The 21,331-nt window shown below is 38.3% G+C and overlaps 1 protein-coding gene across 1 annotated transcript; it reads right to left on the minus strand.

Moving 5' to 3' along the window:
- Window positions 1-15,534: 15,534 nt before the first annotated feature.
- LOC125369913 lies at window positions 15,535-17,068 on the minus strand. Its single transcript, XM_048373313.1, has 3 exons — window positions 16,943-17,068; window positions 16,321-16,437; window positions 15,535-16,218 (listed from the first exon to the last, which is right to left on the minus strand). The coding sequence occupies exons 1-3, from the start codon at window positions 17,066-17,068 to the stop codon at window positions 15,535-15,537; spliced, it is 927 nt and encodes a 308-aa protein (XP_048229270.1).
- Between the last annotated feature and the right edge of the window lie 4,263 nt (window positions 17,069-21,331).

The raw sequence follows: 21,331 nt of genomic DNA on the forward strand, positions 1-21,331 counted from the left end.
TGCCCGAGAGAATTAACAGACAAGTGTTAAATGCACAGACAAAAAGAGCCACACAAGCAAAACTGAACATAAATGATTAATTTACCGAGGGCGGACTATTAGTAACAGGTCACCATAGAAGACCAGTACCTTGATCTCCCTAGGGACCAGAAGAGCGACACAACACAGACTGGATACGAAGGCCCAATACCTAATGGCCCCACCAAGGGACATGTGGTGGCAGGAGCATAACCCAAAGAAAGAGCCATTGACATCATAGACTCCCAAAGGGCTGCTTGGCTTCTCCCCTCAGCGATCCTCAATAAGTAACACAAAGGACAAAAGTCAAATTATTACCATAGAGCCTACTCTACAACTATCAGCCAATAGGAAGGCAGGTGGACAAAATCGGAGCCAATAGAAGGGCATTAAAGAGTTTGAGAATGCAATCTGAGATTTTATTAAAATGAAGACCCAATTTATATTACATCAGGTTTCCATTATTGTAGGAGCAATCTTAACAAATAAAATATCTTGCCATAGATAATGGAACAAACTGCAGATAATGGAGAAGCAAACTAATGAGTAAATCAATAATAGAAAAGCTAAACATGTGCTAATAATGCCCCCCTCAAGTTTGGTGTATGGGTACAACCAACTTGGTAATATTGCAATAAAAAACTGGCTTTGGCAATGCTTTGGTGAGTGAGTCAGCAAGTTGATCGGCAGCATGAATGTGAGCAACAGTAATAATCTTGCATTGAACTTGATCTCGAACATAATGGAAATCAATAGCGAGATGCTTCATTCTACTATGGAAAACAAGATTTTCACATAGATATGTAACCCCAATGTTATCGCAGTAGATTATCGGTGAACAACTCAATATAATGCCAAGTTCCAAAAGTAGATTTTTTACCCAAGTTGTTTCATCGAGAGCACTTGCAACAGCACGATACTCGGCCTTAGTAGATGATCGGGCTATTGTAGTTTGCTTCTTCGAGGACCAACTGATTGGATTGTTGCCAAGAAATTGAAGATAAACTGTAGTGGATATGCGATCATTAACATCACCTGCCCAATCCGCATTAAAAAACATAACAAGATTCAAGTTGTCGCTTTTTTTTAAATGAAGGCCATAGTTGACAGTCCCTTTGAGATACTGAAGTACTCGTTTAACAGCTTTCCAATGTTGTTCTGATGGAGCATGCATAAACTGAGAAAGTTTGTTGACAGCATATGATATATCTGGTCTTGTGAAACTGAGATATTGAAGTTTTCCAAGAACTTACCTGTACTTGGTAGCATTGGTAGGAGGTGAACCATCAGAAACATGAAATATTTCAGTTGAGTTCATTGGCGTTTTGGCTGGATTACAGTTGTCCATATTTTCAGCATGAAGAACATCTGTAATGTAGCGTGTTTGAGACAAGAATAAGGAGTCCCAATGACGAAAGACTTGAACACTAAGGAAATAATGAATATCACCTAGATCCTTAATTGAAAATCGGGTTGCAAGAGACAAGATAACCTTTTGAATGACCATGGGATTGCTTCTAGTGACAATGATGTCATCCACATAAATCAAGATATAAACAGCAAAATCAGAAGCTTGCTTAATGAACAGAGAACTATCTGACTCGGACTTGACAAATCCCATGGTGAGAAGATGAGCTTTGAGTTCATTATACCAAGCACGAGGGGCTTGTTTAAGACCGTAAATAGTCTTTTTGAGTTGACAAATATGTGTCGGATATAAAGGATTGTCAAAGCCTGGGGGTTGATGCATATAAACTTCTTCTTCAAGGTGACCGTGAAGAAACACATTATTCACATCTAGCTGTTTGATAGACCAATTATTGTGAACAGCAAGACTTAGAACCACCCTAATTATTGTGGGTTTAACAATAGGGCTGAATGTGGAGTGATAATCTACCCCAGGCCTTTGAGTGAAGCCTTTTGCGACAAGTTGAGCTTTGTAGCGGTCGATTGTTCCATCCGACTTCCTTTTAATCCTGTACAACCACTTGCAAGCAACAATATTAGTAGATGAATCAGGTGGTACAAGTACCCACATTTGGTTTTTCAATAATGCATCATTTTCTATTTTCATTGCTTCTTTCCACTGTGGGTGTTTGTTGGCTTGATGAAAGGTTTATGGAGTGATATCAGTTTCTACTTGAGTAAGGTAATCAAAAATAACTTTCGATGTATGGATATTATTTTGAGAATGAGTGACCATGCGAGGGGCTGGTGGATTAGAAGTTGGGTTGTTCGATTGCTCAGTGTCAGGGATGCAATCCGTGATGGATGTAGCCGATGGTGGTGCACAAGCGGAATTTTTTGGAGTTGAACGAGTGGTTGGATTTGTTGTGGTAAGGGATGGTAAATGTAAGGGTAAAGGATTGTAATGTTGCAAGGTAGAAGTAGATACAGGGATTGAAGATGGCAAATCAGTTGATGGTGTAGGTACTGGCGGTGATTCTGTGGAGGGTAGTTGTCGAATCTTTTATGAACTGATGTAAGACAAGTGATCCCATGCTAGATTTTTGTAGGTCGAAATATTTAAAAACATGATTTTAAATGGAAACTCAATTTTGACAAAAATAACATCACGAGATAAATAAACTTTATTATTGACAGGGTCAAAACATTGATGACAATGATGAGAATTAGAGAAGCCTAAGTATACATAAGGTATTGATCATGGTTGAAGCTTATGTTTAGAATATGGTTTCAACCAAGGATAGCAAAGGCAGCCAAACGTTTTTAAGGATTGGTAGTTTGGTGTTGAGTGGAAGAGTTTTTCAAAAGGGGATTTATAGTTTAAGGTGTCTGTTGGCAAACGATTTATAAGGTATAGGGCTGAGCATGGATCTCGATGATTCTCGCCCGAACCGAATTACCGTACTGAAAAATACCATAACCAAAATAACCGAAAGTTTTTATAACCAAATTGAATCGATCCAAATTTTTTTACTCTTATGGTATGGTACTGGTTCTTTAGTAAAAACCATACTATAATCGTACTAGAACCGATCTGTCTTGTACTGATTCGGACCAAACCGTAGAACCAAATTTTTTACATATATTTATTAATAGTTGTTTATATTATATAAATAATACATATTAAAAATAACTATAATATTATAAAATACTTTATACTCTATAAAAAAATATTTTATATTTATCATTTATATAATTCAAGTAATTGTTATCGGAAATAAAAAATAATATATATTAAAAATAACTATAATATTATAATATACTTTATACTCTATTAAAGTTGGGGTAATTGCAAAAGAATTCTCGACCTTTGGCAGTTTTCTCAATTTAATCATGTGTTTTTAATTGTAACAATGTCATGCGTGACATTATCAATTTTTTCAAATCGATACATAAATGAAATTTCTAGTGAAATTTATTCCACGTGGCTGTCAGCGCTCTGGTAATTTAAACACGCAGATACGGTGCGTTTTAAAGCAAAAGTAGAAATGTTGCGTTTTGCCCTATAGAAACGGTGCATTTTTCACATATTAGAACAAAAAAAAGATCGAAACGATGGCGTATATGGTGTAAGAAAACTTAAATCCCCAAAATTGAAATAGTCGTTATTTCTTACTGTTTGTGATTACTTAAACCATTTGAAGAATAGAGTGAAAGTAAAAGAGAGTGAAAGTGAAGCCGCTTTGAAGAATCAAACACGTTGTGGTCCCTTCAACCAGCAAAGACAGCAGCAGCCATCGAACATTGTGGTCCCTTGAAGTACCGACCACTGGAAAAAGACAAGTAAGTTATTACATTGTTAATTGCTTTTCTAAGAAACTTTTACATTAACGAGATGAGTGCGATATGTGTGGGGTAGGGCATCAATCAATTTTTTATTACTGCACTTTTGAGTTTCTCAAAATGTATTTGACTTTACTGTGATTTTCGTATTTATTTATTTGAGTTTGTCATGGTCTGTAGGGTTTTATTCATGTATGTATTGTGTTTGTCTTGTTGAAATATTAACTCATGCACTCTTTCAACAGAATGTCTGACAGCTTTTCTGTATATATAAACTATGGTGGGCGTTTTGCATCTGTTTATGGGAATGTGGTTTATGTAGGTGGAGATATTTTGCCTAAACATGGATTAGACCCAGATAGGATAGGATATTTGGACATACTTGATGAAGCAGAAAAACTAGGGTATTATGGGCCAAAGTTTTCTTATAAGATTCCAGGAATGAGTTTGAATGATGGGTTAAGGGAAATGGTGGATGATAGAGGGTTAATGGAAATGATTAAGTATATAGATGAAGGCAATGGAGTATTACAAGTCTATATCGAAGGAGAGAAAGGACAAGTACCATTGCCTGGTGGTGTTAGCTGTATTAGTGAAAATCCAGAAGGTGTACATGAAACTGAGGAACATAGTGAGCAATTGCTGCAGGAAGTAGAATCAAAAGAGGATCCTAACTACTTACCAGTTGATGAGAGTGAGAGTGAGACTGATGATTTAGATGAAACTGAGGATGAGGGTGACAATTTAGCACCTTTAGATGAAACTGTGTTTGATGTCAGTGTTGAACCCAATGAGCAATTGTAGCAACAAGTAGAATCAGAAGAGGATCATGAGTACTTACCAGTTGATGAGAGTGACACAAATGATGGACTAAATGATAATGAACTGTCAGATGATGATGAGTATGTGGAAGCAAGGAAAAGGACAGCAAAGTATAAGAATTATGTGCCTATTGATGAGCTTGCTAACAGATTACATGGCAACACTGGTTTGCAGTTCAAAAGATCATCTACTGATGGCACTACTGGGGTAGAAAATGCTGGACATGAAGCATCTGGCTTTGTAAGTGAATACGAGGACTCTGATGGGGATGTGAATTCAGACAGTACTGATGAGGATGGCATTGAAGAGGCTTCAAGAAAAAGGATTAAGAGGGTTGTATATGATCCCAGATATGATCATAAGTATTTATAGTTGGTTCTTGGAATGCGATTTGAAGATGCACATGTTTTAGAGTGCAGCTAGAAGTACTTATGAAGCTGCTTATAAGGAAGCCATTGATCAAATTAAAGTAGAGAATGAAGCTGCCTATAACAATTTTTTACAGAGGGATCCATCCAAATTTTGTAAGTCATTTATTTATGAGCTTCCTAAGTGTGATATGATTGATAACAATGTTAGTGAAACCTGCAATGGTTACATTGTGAAATTTAGGAGTATGACCATTATAGACATGCTATAAGAGATTAGATGTGCATTAATGGAGAGAATGCACAGTAAGTTGATGCATGCTACTGGTTTAACTGACTCCATCACACCTAGAATTAGAACTAAGCTTGAAGAAATCAAGTACAATAGCAGATTATGTACTTCCAAACCTGCTGTCGGTGGCAAGTTCCAAGTGAACATAGGAGAGGATCAGTTTATTGTTGATATCAATGCGCATACTTGTACTTGTAGAACATGGCAGATAATAGGCATTCTTTGTATCCATGCATGTTCTAGCATTCATTGGATGAACTAGGATAGTGCAACATTTGTGGACACGTACTATAGTGTAGAAACTTATATTGAAACCTACAAAAATGCTCTTGAGCCACTGAATGGCAGAAAAATGTGGCCACAAGCTGATGGGCTTCTAATCAAGGCATCCAAATTTAAGAAAATGCTTGGCAGACCTAAGAAGAACAAGAAGAGAGATATCACTGAAGATCCAAAGAATCCTAATAAGCTGTCTAGACAAGGAATTCAAATGACTTGTGCAGTTTATGGAGGAGTTGGGCACAACAAGAGGAGTTATAAGATGAAAAATGATCCACCTTTCAAAAGGCCTCCTAAACTGCCAGTCAAGTGTGGCAGGACATGAAAAGCAACTTCTGCACTTCGATCTACTGCAACTTCCCCAACAACTCAATCTGATGTCCCTAGTTCATCAAGTGGACCAAGTCAATTTGTTGGCACACCTTCAAGTGGACCTCAAAGGAGGAAAAAAGAAACTGCATTAGTAAGTTATTTGAACACTTGTATTTGGTTTACATTTGAACAGTGGGAAGCAATTTGTATTCCTTATGGTTGTACAAACAGGATGACCAAGGTTATGGAGTGAGTCTTTGAAGATTCTGGCAACATGTATTTGAGGGTAATTTCAGTACAACATTTTATTTGTTATTATTTTATGCCTAGGCTAATGGAACAATTGTGTTTGGTTTCTAGATGCCTGAATAAAGGAGAGTGAAATTCATTTCTGGTACAAAGTCAGCAGCAAAGGCAGCATTAGTAAAGGCAGCAGCAAGTAAGGGCAAATCAGTTCCCTCTTATGCCAGACCAACAATTGCAAGTTCAACAAACAATAGACCTGGCAAAGGTCATGGCAGAAGAGCTAAAAATGGTGGGAGAGGTGCTGCACCTGTTGGAACCCAAGTGAGTCAAGCAAATTGAGTACTACAATGCAATTGTAATTAAATGTAGAGCATGGCATTTCCCTTTTTAGGCAAATATTGTGTTTGTTATCTTATTTGCAGACTTGTGCCTTTCTTTATAGCACCCTTTGCACTAATTATTTGTAGGCAAATACTGCCTTTGTACCCACACATATTAACAGAATATTTTGAAGGCAGATAATGCCTTTATTTTCATCAATTTGAACTCTTCTTAAACACTTATATTCTCCATTTATGATTAATACTAGTACCATATATGCGAAAGGCATCCAACTTCAAGTTATATGGCCTATGTCAAAATGCTCAATAATCATAAATTAACATTGTCATTTATTCAATATTTCTGTTCAAATTACAAAACAAACATTTATCCAACAGTTAAGCTAAACTCATAGGCATTACAATACCAATACCAATGAGTAGTACAATACAAAACTTTCTCAAACCACATTAGGACACTCTCTTTGTAGCATTTTCTTCTCAGAATTAAGCTTTCTGCAGTAATCAAGTTTTCTGCATTCATCAAGTTTTCTGCAGTCATCAAGCTTTCTGCAGTTGATGTGTGCTAAGTCAAGCAAGACTATGACCTAAGGCAGTGTACCTATCAGTGGAGTATAGCTAACGGCGAGTACCAAGTGTCGTATTCCCCAAAGAACGTGTGAACCTAAATCTACTCAATCTTCTCTGTTATCTAATCACAGAACATAAATGGTGTTGATGAATAATTTCTAAATTAAATAATAGATACTCTAATTGTTGTCGAACTACGTATACTAGGGAATGATTAATTCAAGTAAAAGAATAAGAATAACCCTTTGGGAAGTCTTGTCTCTAAGGAATGGAAACTAAGGGTGGAATTAATTGATTGAATCCAATTTCCGTGGGAAAATCTCTACACAATTAATGCCTTTCTCAAGGACACTAACATCTTAACTTAGATTAATTAGGTTGAAATCTCTTCCTAACTCTAATTACCCAAATTAGCATTATGTACCATTTAACACTATTGAGAGTTGTTAATTCTCAATTCGGTAGAATGAAAACCCTATCTCTAGGTGAATTCAATTCTAGGTTGCAAAGGACAATCCAAACCTAAACGTCTTTCTCAAGATCATTCAAATTTCAAAAATCATTCAACAAGATATGAAGAACAAATCAATAAATACTTCCATTGCAAACCAATATTGACAATCAATACATTCAATTCAAAATTTAAGTACAAAAATCCCTAGATAAAGAACCCCAATTGGTTAATAAGCTTAGGTAATCATGTTCATAATCACAACCAATAAGAATTCAATTACAAAAAAATGAGTAGAGGTAGAGGAACCCGAATACACCCTTGGATGAGAGTGAACAGCTCCAATTCCTCGTGCCCAATTTTGGATCGATTCTTGTTCCTCTTACTCGGATTGAAACCAATCGACAATCCTCGCCAATCTTTGATCTTTGAAGAGAATCCAAGTGAAACCTTGATCCAAGTCTCCTTTTCTCTTAGTTTCAACTCAGAAAACCCTTAGACAAGGAAAAAGATGAGTTTTGGACGTTCTAACCCTAGTTGCCTTTTTTTTTCTCTCTTCGTTCTTTTAATTAATACCCCATGTCGCCTCAAACACGGCCGTGTTAAGGACACGGGCTGGTGTTCCTGGCCGTGTTACTCTCTGTGGCCATGCTCTATAAGATCTACTTCTTCTTTGATGACCAACACGGCCATGTTCAGCTTCCTCATGCTCGTACTTAGCTCGTTTCGGCAGCTTTGACGTCCAATTATGCTCCAATTCTTTCCTTTTTCATTCTTTGACTTCTTTTGGACCTAATGCACATAAACATACGCATAGGGTGAGTGTTGGTACCAATTCACATCCAAATATCCATAAAATCGATCTTAAAAACCCCATTTAGATGTGTGTATTTTACGCACATCAAATAACCCCACACTTAGCTCATTGCTTGTCCTCAAGCAATCAAAAGTAAAATAAGGAAAATAAACCACTAAGAGACAACACTTAAACTGACAGACAAACTAGAAAGCTCCTGCACATATCCTTAACAAATGTAAGTCAAACAGAAAGAAACGAAGCAATCAATTCAAGTATCACAACCAAGATGCTATTGATTCACAAAATACTATCTCAACAAAATTATTTAGAACCAACTCCTCACCAGATTCACTCTAAATCACTCAAAGTGTTTAAAGGGGTAGTGTTGAATCGCTCAATGCATCAACTACTGCCTTACTTGCTATATGCTTGCTCTTAAATCCTACTCCTACCACTTATGGAGAGTCAACAACCATGTCAAGAGGTCTTTATAAGGGTTGTAATAGGGATTAGGTAGGGGTAGGTAAATTTAGTCAGAGTTGAACCTATGGTGTTCTGCAATGAAATACATGACATGCACACAAGCCACAAAAATTATAAGGGATAAACAATGAACAATAGTCCAAGGTGGGAAATAAGAATCAAGTCAAAATGTTTAGCTCACTTACTTTCTTTCTTTTCATCACCTTTCCCTCTTATTCTTCTATTTCTATATTTTTCTTCTTTCTTTCTTTTTTCTTTTTTTTTCATAAGGGAAGAACATTCACATAATAGAGTGAATTTCTTTTTGGATTGAAGTAAGTTGCTACAAGATTCCAAAGCTAGTCCCAAGATAAAAATTCCCAATAAAACAACTCATGTGCAAAATCATAACCCAAAGCAGAATAAAACTAAGTGGTAATGGAATATGATACAAGAAATGGTGATAGAAGGGGTTATCTATAGAATCAATAAACAAATGAAGGCTATTTGGCTATAATGAAAAACCTAAGTGCCTCTATCATACCAAAGTATTAAACTCTCCTTGTGGCCCTCATAAGCATTACCGAGCAAGTTCTAAAGGTAAAGACAGTAATCGACACTCTCAACAAGAAATAAATACAAGCATATAAAGTGTATGCTTACAATTGAGGCTCAATTTCTCACAAGTGTGCTTTTTGAGTAGGTTCCAAACAAAAATCATCAAAACAGAATTAAATAAACTAAAGCAACTTAGTGCAAAACTCAAACTAATTATCTTACATTCTTCCGCAAGACTTAACACTATCGGTTTTACCCGATCACATGGACATAAACAGGATTTCAAAAGCAAGTCAACAGTAAGAGCATCGAAACAAAGTGAAAAATTTTTAAAATTTTACAAAAAATTGCACAAAGAATAAATAAATAACTAAGATGGAATAAATGAAATGTGATATATACACTAGAAAAGGATCTGAATTTCATATACAAAATAATAGAACATGAAAGCAAGTATATATTGATATCACCACCCCACACTTGAAGGACACACTGTCCTCAGTGTACAAAATATATGAAATGAAAAGGAAAAAGGAAACTATCTACGATTATGGCTCCAGGGTGAAAAGAGGTGCATCGGTATATCGTGTTGGTATGTGGTGGAGGAGTGGGCTCTATGAGGATCGAAAGTAGTGTCACATGCAGGAGCTGGTGGATCAGCAGGAGCAACATCAATATGAGGCTCGTTAGGCTGTTGTGTTGAAGGGTGCTCAGTCGGAGAGGGAGGGCCGGTTGGATCATCCGCTAGAGGGATGTCAAAATGGCTCCTCGGAACCCGGCTCTGTGGCAGGAGTGCAGTGCAAAGTCCGTAGCAAAATATCATCAAACATGTCATTGGCCATAGAGGCCTCTAACCTACCTCCCCGCCTCAATCGGGGCCTAAAGCATAGCCCTCTGCCTCTCAGCGAGGCCATCATCCTGCTCAACCTCACGACTGACCGCTGTAAAGATCCGGTGAAAAGCCTCTTGTCGAATGAAATGCTGCTACTCTCCTCGCCAACCTCTCGCACTCTAAGCTGCGTACTCTCTAAACTCAATTGGGAGACTCCTAAAGCGGTGAAGAAGACCTAGAAAGAGCTGAAGTAGGCAGTGCGGAGGAAGACTCAAATATCGGGAAGAAGGTGGGACATCCTGTGTACCATGGGCTCAAGTGGGGCGGTCGCTCCTCTCGAGTCTTTGCCAAGAGAGCATTCCTCGTCTATACTCTGGTCCTAGCGGACCCTACCTACGAGTCACTATCCCCATACTAACCATTTGGGGAAGTCCCAACATCTCCATCACCCCCAGCTCTGTCAAATGTGGTATTGCTTCCTCCAAAACTCCTAGCCAGTCGAGTGATGTAAGTCCCAAAATAGAAAAATACCTTATTTGAGTTGTTGCAGAAGGCACTGATCTGTCTGGCCAATAAGTACCCCATGTCGACAGACTGGTGCTGGTGCATGCTGTAAAGTATAAATAGGTCCGGCTGGGTAACTACACCACCGCTATCTCCTCTGCCAGTGATGGTCCTAGCCAGCAACGCATGCAAGTACCGCAGTCCCTCAGGCAAGTTAGAGGCCTTGGACTTGCTGGCATTGTATCCCTTAGTGTCATCAGAAATCTCAGCCCACATTTGCGGATATGACACACCAGGCGTGTGTATACAGCGACTGTAAACCTCTTCAATTGCATCCTTCTCGGTCCCACAAGCCTAAGTGTACCCCAAATACGTAAACTCATCGTGAAAGTTTGCTTTGCTAGTCCGAAACTGATCGCATCCGGTTATTGGAAGTCCCGTAACCGGCTTTGCAGAAAGAAAGTCTTGGCAAACTCCAGTCAACTCCTATATGTTGGTTCAACAATGTCAAAAAATGTTGAAATGGGGGCGTCTCAAGATATGTTGTAGTTGCAAGTCCGATACCTCCAAGTCTTGGCCAGTCTATCCTACGCCCCTTTCCCAAATCTTTGTGCCTCATCGATTGATATCTCTCGCTCAAAGGTGGGCCGCCCTTGGAAAAGTAGGAATCGATGGCCGCGATGGTCTAATTTGGCCTGAACTAGTCGGTGCGACTGACGATCGCGAGGAAGAGGAACCATCGGTCCGCCTCCTCTTGTAAACTCCTGATCCTCGTCTGGTGGACATGGTACCTGAAAAGGAAACTTTTAGTACTAAGGATCAACAAAATTCTGGCAGCATAACGGCATAAAATGAACAAACCAAACGATTTAACTCGATAAAATTAAACTGCTCAATGTCTTGCAAAGAAAATTTAATCCACAACACTACCAAGCAATGCTAACCAATTAAATTTGCAATTCATCCATATGGAGTTTACTTCGCCATAATCTATCACAAGGCAAACCAACATGCTAATGGCCGACAATAATAATAAAGAGAAAAATAAGGAATTAATCACAATCATAAATAATGGTGGAAAATAAAAATGGAAAATATGAGCAAGTTAAGTATATAAACTACATTACAGAAAATAAAAGAAAATCAAGCACAAACATGAATGTAAATGCATCCACCATATAATAAAATAAGGAAATAAATTAAAAAAGATAGAAAAAATTGAAACACAAATTCGAACACAAAGAAAACATAAATTTGAACTAATATCAAAATAAAATAATGGAAAATGAAGTTGGAGGATACTTACTTGACAAACGTAATATCCAAAGCCTTCGAGATGAGAAATAAGAAATAAGAGAGTAAGAGAGGAGAGAATTGCTAAAACTAAGGGGAGAATAAAATTTTTGGAGATTTTGAAATGAAGTGGTATATATAGGCAGTGTACGGAACATGCCCATGTTCACCAACAGAGGCCGTGTTAAGGAGCACGGTCTGGATATCTGGCCGTGTTAAGCGAATAAAAACGTGCTGACTTACCATTTCTGAGAACACGCCCGTGTTTCGGACACGGTCTTGGACACGGGAACGTGTTGTGGACACAGTCGGGCATAAATGCCCGTGTTTCCTACTGTAAACATGTTCATCTTAATTTGATTTTCTTCAATTAGAACACGGACCGTGTTAACGAACACGGTCTCGAACACGCCCGTGTTGAACTCCAGAAAATGCAAAAGTTGTGATTCCCAACACTTTCTCACTCTTTCTCACCTGTATAACCAATAAGTCCTCAACTCATACACTCAACATAAATAAAACTTACCAAAAATAAACTGTAAAATCTAATCAAACTAAGTTCACAACAAAAACTAAAGAATTAAAACGAAATTAAAAGAAACAAGCTTCTTTAAAGTCATAAGCTAGACTTTATTCTTTTCTTTAAATCAGAAATGGAGCACCAAATTCACCCGCTCCTCCACATCCAGTGACCCTCCAAGGTAATGCTTCAACCTCTGCCCATTAACCTTGAAATTTCCCTTTTCTGGATGATTCAACTGCACCATAAGGGAAGACTTGTGTCATTGTAAATGGCCCCCGACCAACGACTCTTCAGCTTTCCTAGAAATAAACAGAGACAAGAGTTAAATAATAACACACTATCTCCTACGTTAAATTCCTTCCAATTTTTCAATCGTTTGGTCTTCGCCTTGTAGATTGTTGAATTTTCATAGGCTTGTTGACGCCACTCCTCTAGCTCATTTATCTGCCACTGCCTTTGTCTACCTGCGGTATCCAAATCAAAGTTACATGATTTAAGTGCCCATAATGCTTTATGTTCTAGCTCCACAGGTAAATGACAACCTTTTCCATACACAAGCCTAAAGGGAGTGAACCCTGTAGAAGTCCTATAGGTAGTTCTAAATGCCCATAAAGCATCATCTAGCTTTGTAGTCCAATCTTTCCTGCTGGCTCCTACAATCTTCTCTAAAATGTGCTTGAGTCCCCTATTAGTAACCTCTACTTGCCCACTCATTTGTGGGTGATAAGGTGTGGAGAATCGCTGAGATACTCCATATCTTTTCAGCACTTTCTCAAGTTGAGAATTACAGAAATGGGTTCCCCTATCACTAATTAATGCTCGAGGTGTTCCAAACCTAGAGAATAATCTCTTAAGGAACCTCACAACTACCCTAGCATCATTAGTAGGCAAGGCTTGTGCCTCAGGCCGTTTAGAAAAATATTCAACAGCCACCATTATATACTTACATCCATACGAAGAAGGAAAAGGACCCATAAAATCAATGCTCCAAACATCAAAAATTTCAACACTTGTATACTATGTTGGGGCATTTCATCTCGGGCAGAAATATTACCTGACCGTTGGCATGCATCACAAACTTGGACATAAGCTCGTGCATCCTGGAAGATAGTCGGCCAATAAAAACCAGCATCCATAACCTTCCTGGCCGTATGATTTGCGGCTTGGTGTCCACTAACCGGTCCCTAATGACAATGCTTGAGAATTTGAATAATCTCCTCCCCATATACACACCTCTTGATAATTTGATCTACACAAATTCTAAACAAGAAGGGGTCGTCCCAAATGTAATACTTCAAGTCAGCAAAGAATTTCTTCTTTTGCTGGCCCGTCATACCCTTTGGGAGTACCCTTACAGCCAAATAATTTGCATAATCAGAAAACCAAGGAATATCATTTGCCACCTGCATTGAGCATAAGTGCTCATCCGAAAAGAAGTCATCGTTCTCTTGCTCATTAAGCTCCTCCAAGTGCGGGTTCTCTAATCGAGAAAGATGGTCTGCTGCAAGATTTTCAGCTCCTCGTTTGTCCTTAATTTCCAAGTCAAATTCCTGTAATAGAAGAACCCAACAAATCAATCTTGGCTTAGAATCATGCTTTGAAAATAAATACCTTAAAGCAGAATGATCCATGTAAACAATTGTCTTTGACAACATAAGGTAGGAACGGAATTTATCAAAAGCGAACACGACAGCTAGGAGCTCTTTCTCTGTGGTTGTATAGTGTTCTTGGGCGTCCGTAAGTGTCTTGCTAGCGTAGTAAATAGGTTGGAATTTCTTCTCCTTGCGCTGGCCTAAAACAGCTCCAACTGCAAAATCACTAGCATCGTACATAAGCTCAAAGGGCAGCTCCCAATCAGGAGAAACCATGATGGGAGCCGTGGTTAGTTTTTCCTTTAATAACTCAAAAGCTCTTAAAAAATCATCATCAAATTCAAAAGGTATATCTTTTACTAGTAATTGAGTTAAAGGCCTAGCGATCTTAGAAAAGTCCTTAATGAACCTTCTATAAAACCCTGCATGCCCTAAGAAACTTCTAACAGCCCTAACCGAAGTAGGGGGGTAGTTACTTATAACTTCCACTTTAGCTCTATCTACTTCCAACCCTGCATGTGACACTTTATGTCCTAAGACTATACCCTCTTGGACCATAAAATAACATTTTTCCCAATTCAACACTAGATTAGTTTCAATACACCTAGCTAACATCCTTTCCAAATTTTTCAAACAATGGGAAAAAGAGTTACCGAATACAGAGAAGTCATCCATGAAGACCTCCATCGACTCCTCTATCATGTCATGGAAAATGGCCATCATACACCGCTGAAAGGTCACAGGCGCATTACACAAGCCAAACGGCATCCTCCTATAGGCAAATGTGCCATAAGGACAAGTGAATGTCGTCTTCTCTTGGTCTTCTGGTGCTATGGAAATCTGAAAATAACCAGAAAAACCGTCAAGAAAATAGTAATACTTATGGCCTGAAAGCCTCTCAAGCATTTGATCGATAAAAGGAAGGGGAAAGTGGTCCTTTCGGGTTGCATCATTCAAGCGTCGGTAGTCTATGCAAACCCAAAGCACATTCATTCGTGTAGGGATCAGCTCCTCCTTTCATTTTTCACCACCGTCATGCCCCCTTTCTTAGGAACCACCGCATGTGGACTCACCCAAGCACTCGCCGGGAAATAGGGTAAATTAAACCTGCATCAAGAAGTTTAATTACCTCTTTTTTAACCACCTCTTTCATATGAGGGTTCAACCGCCTTTGTGGCTGCACCACCGGTTTGAACTCATCCTCCATCAAAATCTTATGAAGGCAGTAACTCGGGTTTATTCTTGGTATGTCAGCCGTCTTATACACAAATGCCTTTGCATACCTTCTCAAAATACACAACACCATCTCCCTCTCCTCAGGTGTAAGATGAGCGAAAATAATAACCGGTAAGTGCTTTGCTTCATCTAGGTAGGCATATATTAAGTGCGCTGGCAACTCTTTCAATTCAAGAACGGGCGGCTCCTCCAAAGAAGGCTTCAGTTTCTTTACTCTTGACCTGTCAAGATCAACAAAACCATCAGTCTTTTCATCATCAACATCAGCAGCTAATAAGTGCTGTAGCTACTCCAACACTTGTTCATAGGATAAATTGTCCTCATTTTCTTGCATTGCCACTTGCAAAGGATCATCAATCATTATTTCCTGCAATTGAGATTCCACAATATCATTGATAAAATCAATCGAACAAACAGTACCATCACGCTCATATGGGTATCTCAAGGATTTAGTCAAATCAAATGTAATGCTCTCATCATCTACCCTAAGTTTCAGCTTTCCGCTACTAACATTTATCAAAGCTTTAGATGTAGCTAAAAATGGTCTACCTAGGATCAATGGGACATCACTCTCACCATTCATATCCATGACAACAAAATCCACAAGAAATATAAATTTGTTAACTTTAACTAGCACATCTTCTATAATCCCTTTCGGGTACTTAACAGTTCTGTATGCTAGTTGTATACTCATCCTGGTAGGAGTTAGCTTAGAAGTGCTTAGTCCTAACTCCTCAAACAATGAACTAGGCATCAAATTGATGCTAGCTCCCAAATCAGCTAATGCTAGCAATTTCAATTTATCTCCAATCAAACAAGGTATAGTAAAACTCCTTGGGTCGCGTCGTTTGAGTGGAATCTTGCTCTGAAACACTGCTGAGCATTTTGCATTCAAGGTCACCAATCCCAAATCCTCTAACTTCCTCTTGTTGCTTAGGATTTCTTTTAAAAACTTTGCATACTTTGGCATCTGCGAAATAGCTTCAATAAACGGCAAGTTAATCCGTAATTGTTTAAAAAAATCTAAAAATTTACCAAATTGTTGATCAACTTTATCCTACTTGAGTTTTACAGGATATGGAATGGGAGGTTGGTATGGCCTCAAGGGAATCTTCTTCGAATCCTCCTTCTCTTCAACTGCTCCCTTTTCTTTCTCTTCAGGCTTGTCTTTCTTTTCCGACTCATCCACCTGCACATTAGAATCATTATTAGCGAAAGGCTTAAATGAACTAGTAAGTTCCTTACCTGATCTCAAAGTAATTGCTTTGGCATGCTCCCTTGGATTAGACTGTGTTACTTGAAAGGCGTCTGGCCGCCTCTCACCATCATCCTAGACAACGCCCAATTTGAGTTTCTAAGTTCTGAATTGAAGCTTGTTGATTTCGAACGGTAGTGTCCGTTCTTGTCCTGTTCAAGTTGCAATGAACTTCATCATCAACTCTTCCAAGTTAGGTTTCTTCTCTTGACTACCTCCGGTTGATGGGGAATAGATTACATAGGTTGTCACGATGCAACCTCCGGTATCCCTAGTGGACCTTGGTTATTGGAGTTCCTCCATCCAAAATTAGGATGATTCCTCCACCGGGTTGTATGTAGACATCAGGGATCATTTCTCACGCCTACCTACATAATCAACATGCTCAACGTTAGAAACATTAGTAGGCATAGAAGATGCAAACATACCTCTCGACTACAATTGGCAACGTAATGCGGTCCACCATGTAATTCATATCCGGGCTGAATCGCTTGGACCGCATCCAAGTTGCTCTATCTTTTTGGAAAGTAGCTTGCGCCAAGGCCGAGGATCCCCCGCCTCCCATATACATGGGCCTGACCTCTAGCCCGTGGAATTTTCCATTGATAAGTGTTGGTGGCCATCTCTTCTATCAAATCCTAGGCTTGCTCAGGTGTTTTACTATTAATAGCTCCCCCTGCAGCCTACATCTACCATTTGTCTAGTGGTTGTATTCATGCCACTATAGAATGTCTGCACTTGCATCCAGAGAGGAAGACCATGGTGTGGGCAACACCTTAACAAGTCCTCAAGCACTCCCAAAGCCCGACATTGATTCTCCTTCACCCCGCACAAAAGAAGATATGTTATTTCGCATTTGAGCGTCTTAGCAGGAGGAAAATACTTATTCAAAACTTTTCAGCCCAAAGAAGTCCAAGTAGTGATCGTTTTGGCAAGGATCGCAGCCCATCTTTTCGCTCTACCCTCAAGGAAAAGGAAATGTTTCAACCGTATGGCATCATCAGTTGTTCCATTAATCTTAAAGGTATCACATATTTCCAAAAGTTGGCGATATGCTGCTCGGATCTTCGCCGCCAATCCTCCAAATTGCACCGTATTCGGATCATCCGGATTACATTCGGCCTTTATTTCAAAATTATTGGCCGCCACGGAGGCCTCACTATCCCGCTTATGCCCCTCAGAGGGCCTAGCAAACTCAGACATGGTCCTTTCATCATTACCTTCATTTGCATTGTGGTTCTCCATCTCACTAGTTTCACGAACAGAATCTCGCCCAATCTCCTCCCTCTATCACCGTGACACGCCTCCTTAGCAATCCAAGAGAGCTGTTCGGATAAAGGCTCTGTAAGATTAGGATTAGAGCTCCGGTCATAAACTACCCGAGCACAATAAAGAACAACAACACCAACAAACGAGATAAGAACAAAACTATACACAGAAATAAATTATGAACAAAAAGAGAAATGACTAGACTAACATATATTAAAATTTCAATTTAGTTCACAGAAACCGTTCCCCGGCAACGGCGCCAAAAACTTGATGTGTGCTAAGTCAAGCAAGACTATGACCTAAGGCAGTGTACCTATCTGGAGTATAGCACCCGAGTACCAAGTGTCGTATTCCCCAAAGAACGTGTGAACCTAAATCTACTCAATCTTCTCCCATATCTAATCACAGAACATAAATGGTGTTGATGAATAATTTCTAAATTAAATAATAGCTACTCTAATTGTTGTCGAACTACATATACTAGGGAATGATTAATTCAAGTAAAAGAATAACCCTTTGGGAATTCTTGTCTCTAAGGAATGGAAACTAAGGGTGGAATTGATTGATTGAATCCAATTTCCATGGGAAAATCTCTACACAATTAATGCCTTTCTCAAGGACACTAACATCTTAACTTAGATTAATTAGGTTGAAATCTCTTCCTAACTCTAATTACCCAAATTAGCATTATGTACCATTTAACACTATTGAGAGTTGTTAATTCTCAATCCGGTAGAACGAAAACCCTATCTTTAGGTGAATTCAATTCTAGGTTGCAAAGGACAATCCAAACCTAAACGTCTTTCTCAAGATTATTCAAATTTCAAAAATCATTCAACAAGATATGAAGAACAAATCAATAAATACTTCCATTGCAAACCAATATTGACAATCAATACATTCAATTCAAAATTTAAGTACAAAAATCCCTAGATAAAGAACCCCAATGGGTTAATAAGCTTAGGTAATCATGTCCATAATCACAACCAATAAGAATTCAATTACAAAAAAATGACTAAAGGTAGAGGAACCCGAATACACCCTTGGATGAGAGTGAACAACTCCAATTCCTCGTGCCCAATTTTGGATTGATTCTTGTTCCTCTCACTCGGATTGAAACCAATCGACAATCCTCGCCAATCTTTGATCTTTGAAGAGAATCCAAGTGAAACCTTGATCCAAGTCTCCTTTTCTCTTAGTTTCAACTCAGAAAACCCTTAGACAGGGAAAAAGATGAGTTTTGGACGTTCTAAACCCAGCTGCCTTTTTTTTTTCTCTCTTCGTTCTTTTAATTAATACCCCCTGTCGCCTCAAACACGGCCATGTCCCTGGCCGTGTTAAGGACACGGGCTGGTGTTCCTGGCCGTGTTACTCTCTGTGGCCATGCTCTATAAGATCTACTTCTTCTTTGATGACCAACACGGCCGTGTTGGTAACACGGCCTGTGTTTGTGACCGTGCTTAGAACACGGCTAGTGTTGAGACCAACACAGCCATGTTTAGCTTCCTCATACTCGTACTTAGCTCGTTTCGGCAGCTTTGACATCCAATTATGCTCCAATTCTTTCCTTTTTCATTCTTTGACTTCTTTTGGACCTAATGCACATAAACATACGCATAGGGTGAGTGTTGGTACCAATTCACATCCAAGTATCCATAAAATCGATCTTAAAAACCCCATTTAGATGTGTGTATTTTACGCACATCAGCAGTCATCAAGTTTTCTACAATAGTTGACTCCGTTACCATCTTCACTTTTATTATCTCTTCCAATGCATCCTTTTAGCCTTCAAATGATTCATCACCTGTTTCGTATAAGGAAGACATTCATATGTCAGGGTGAAGCCATCGAACTACTGATCCAGCTCGCAATTTAAGCATTGCAGGATCAGAAGTTCCAAATGAATCTTTCAATCAATCTAATATAACACCATTACCTCTTCCATGCGCGACCTACAAACTAGCAGACAAATGTCAACCACGAGAATAAGAAAAACTAGGGTTACAGATTGCAAATGAATTTAGGAATTAGGGATTTGGGGCATATGAAGCGCGATGCATTTGGGAACAAGGATCTTCAATTTAATATGTGAAAAACGCACCGTTTCTATAAGGCAAAATGCAGCATTTCTGCTTTTACTTTAAAACGCACTGTATCTACGTAAACGTACCGTATCTACGTGTTTAGGTTACCAGAGCGCCGGCATCCACGTGGAATAAACTTCACCAGAAATTTCATTTATGTATCGATTTGACAAAATTGATAATGTCATGCCTGACATTGTTACAATTAAAAACACATGATTAAATTGAGAAAACCGCCAAAGGTCGAGAATTCTTTTGCAATTAACCCTAAAAAATATAAGTTATATATATTAATATGTCATATAATATACTGATACTAGTAATCTAGTATACATATTATAATACTAGATTTAAAGTGCTTGAAAGCTAGGTGCAAATTAAAGTACTTGAAAGCTAATTATACCATTTATTATGGTGAAGATGAGGCAAAATTTTTGAAAAAAATGGTGAAAACAGCTTTAAAGTTGATGGTGGATGAATACAAGATAATTGAGGATCAATTATATATGGGTGGGATTGTAGGGAGCTCAGAGAAATCTGCATATAATAGTGGGCCAAGTGATACGAAAATAAAAGAAGAGATTGATGAGTTCTTTTTAGAGGAAGAAGCGCAGCAGAATTTGTCTAAGATATCTGAGTTAGATAGGTACTTCGAAGAATTTGCAAAGAAACTCACCAATGATTTCGATATTTTAGCATTGTGGAAGGTGAATTCAGTAAGGTATCCTATCTTGTCCAAGGTTGCACGCGATGTATTAGCTATCCAAGCTTCAACAGTAGCCTCTGAATCTGCATTTAGTACTGGAGGACGAACTCTAGATCAATATAGAAGTTCTTTACTTCCTATAACAGCGGAGATCCTTAGTTGTTGTCAAGATTGGCTTTACTTCTTACATATGTTTGTTTATTGTTGATGCTGTTAAGTTTTATTGACGTAATTTTTTTACTTTATTGTAAAAATTATTCAAGATCCTGAGATTGGTGAGTCCTTTATGCCAAGATTAAATGTGGAGTGCTAATTTTGAGGGGAGGTAATAACATTCCTTTGCTAATTTTGGACATGTATTTTAGTGCTACATAAAGTTTGTAAATTTATTTATTTTAATGATTGCCATCTGCAAAACATTTTTATGCTAGTAGTAACATATATTTTAATGGTTTGTATTTGAATATTGAATGAATTATTATATTTACAAGTGACTGAATTGCAAAACAAGTTGTTCAAGAATGTGATTGCAATTCTAATTCAGATTTCATGCTACTTTTTTTAGGTTGGTAACCATATTATCTCTAAATGTATTTGATTAAAGATGAGATTAAAGTTGTATTTTCTAAATTTTTTAGAACCGAAAATAGCACCAAACCGAACTGTATTTAACCGTAAAATTGGTACAATACGGTATTGGATCCTTTTATGTTTGGTACGGTACTAGTACCTTCAATTTTAAAATAACCGAGATTTGGTATGGTACTGG

This window comes from Ricinus communis, chromosome 1 (genome assembly GCF_019578655.1).
Source record: "Ricinus communis isolate WT05 ecotype wild-type chromosome 1, ASM1957865v1, whole genome shotgun sequence".
Lineage (NCBI taxonomy): Eukaryota > Viridiplantae > Streptophyta > Magnoliopsida > Malpighiales > Euphorbiaceae > Ricinus > Ricinus communis.

Coding starts and splice junctions, on each gene's coding strand:
- LOC125369913 (XM_048373313.1), bottom strand. CDS start 17,068: ATGGGAGGCGGGGGATCCTCGGCCTTGGCGCAAGCTACTTTCCAAAAA. Junction 16,438..16,942: donor ACCGCATTACGTTGCCAATT/GTAGTCGAGAGG, acceptor TCTAATGTGCAG/GTGGATGAGTCGGAAAAGAA. Junction 16,219..16,320: donor AACCTCCCATTCCATATCCT/GTAAAACTCAAG, acceptor GCTATTTCGCAG/ATGCCAAAGTATGCAAAGTT.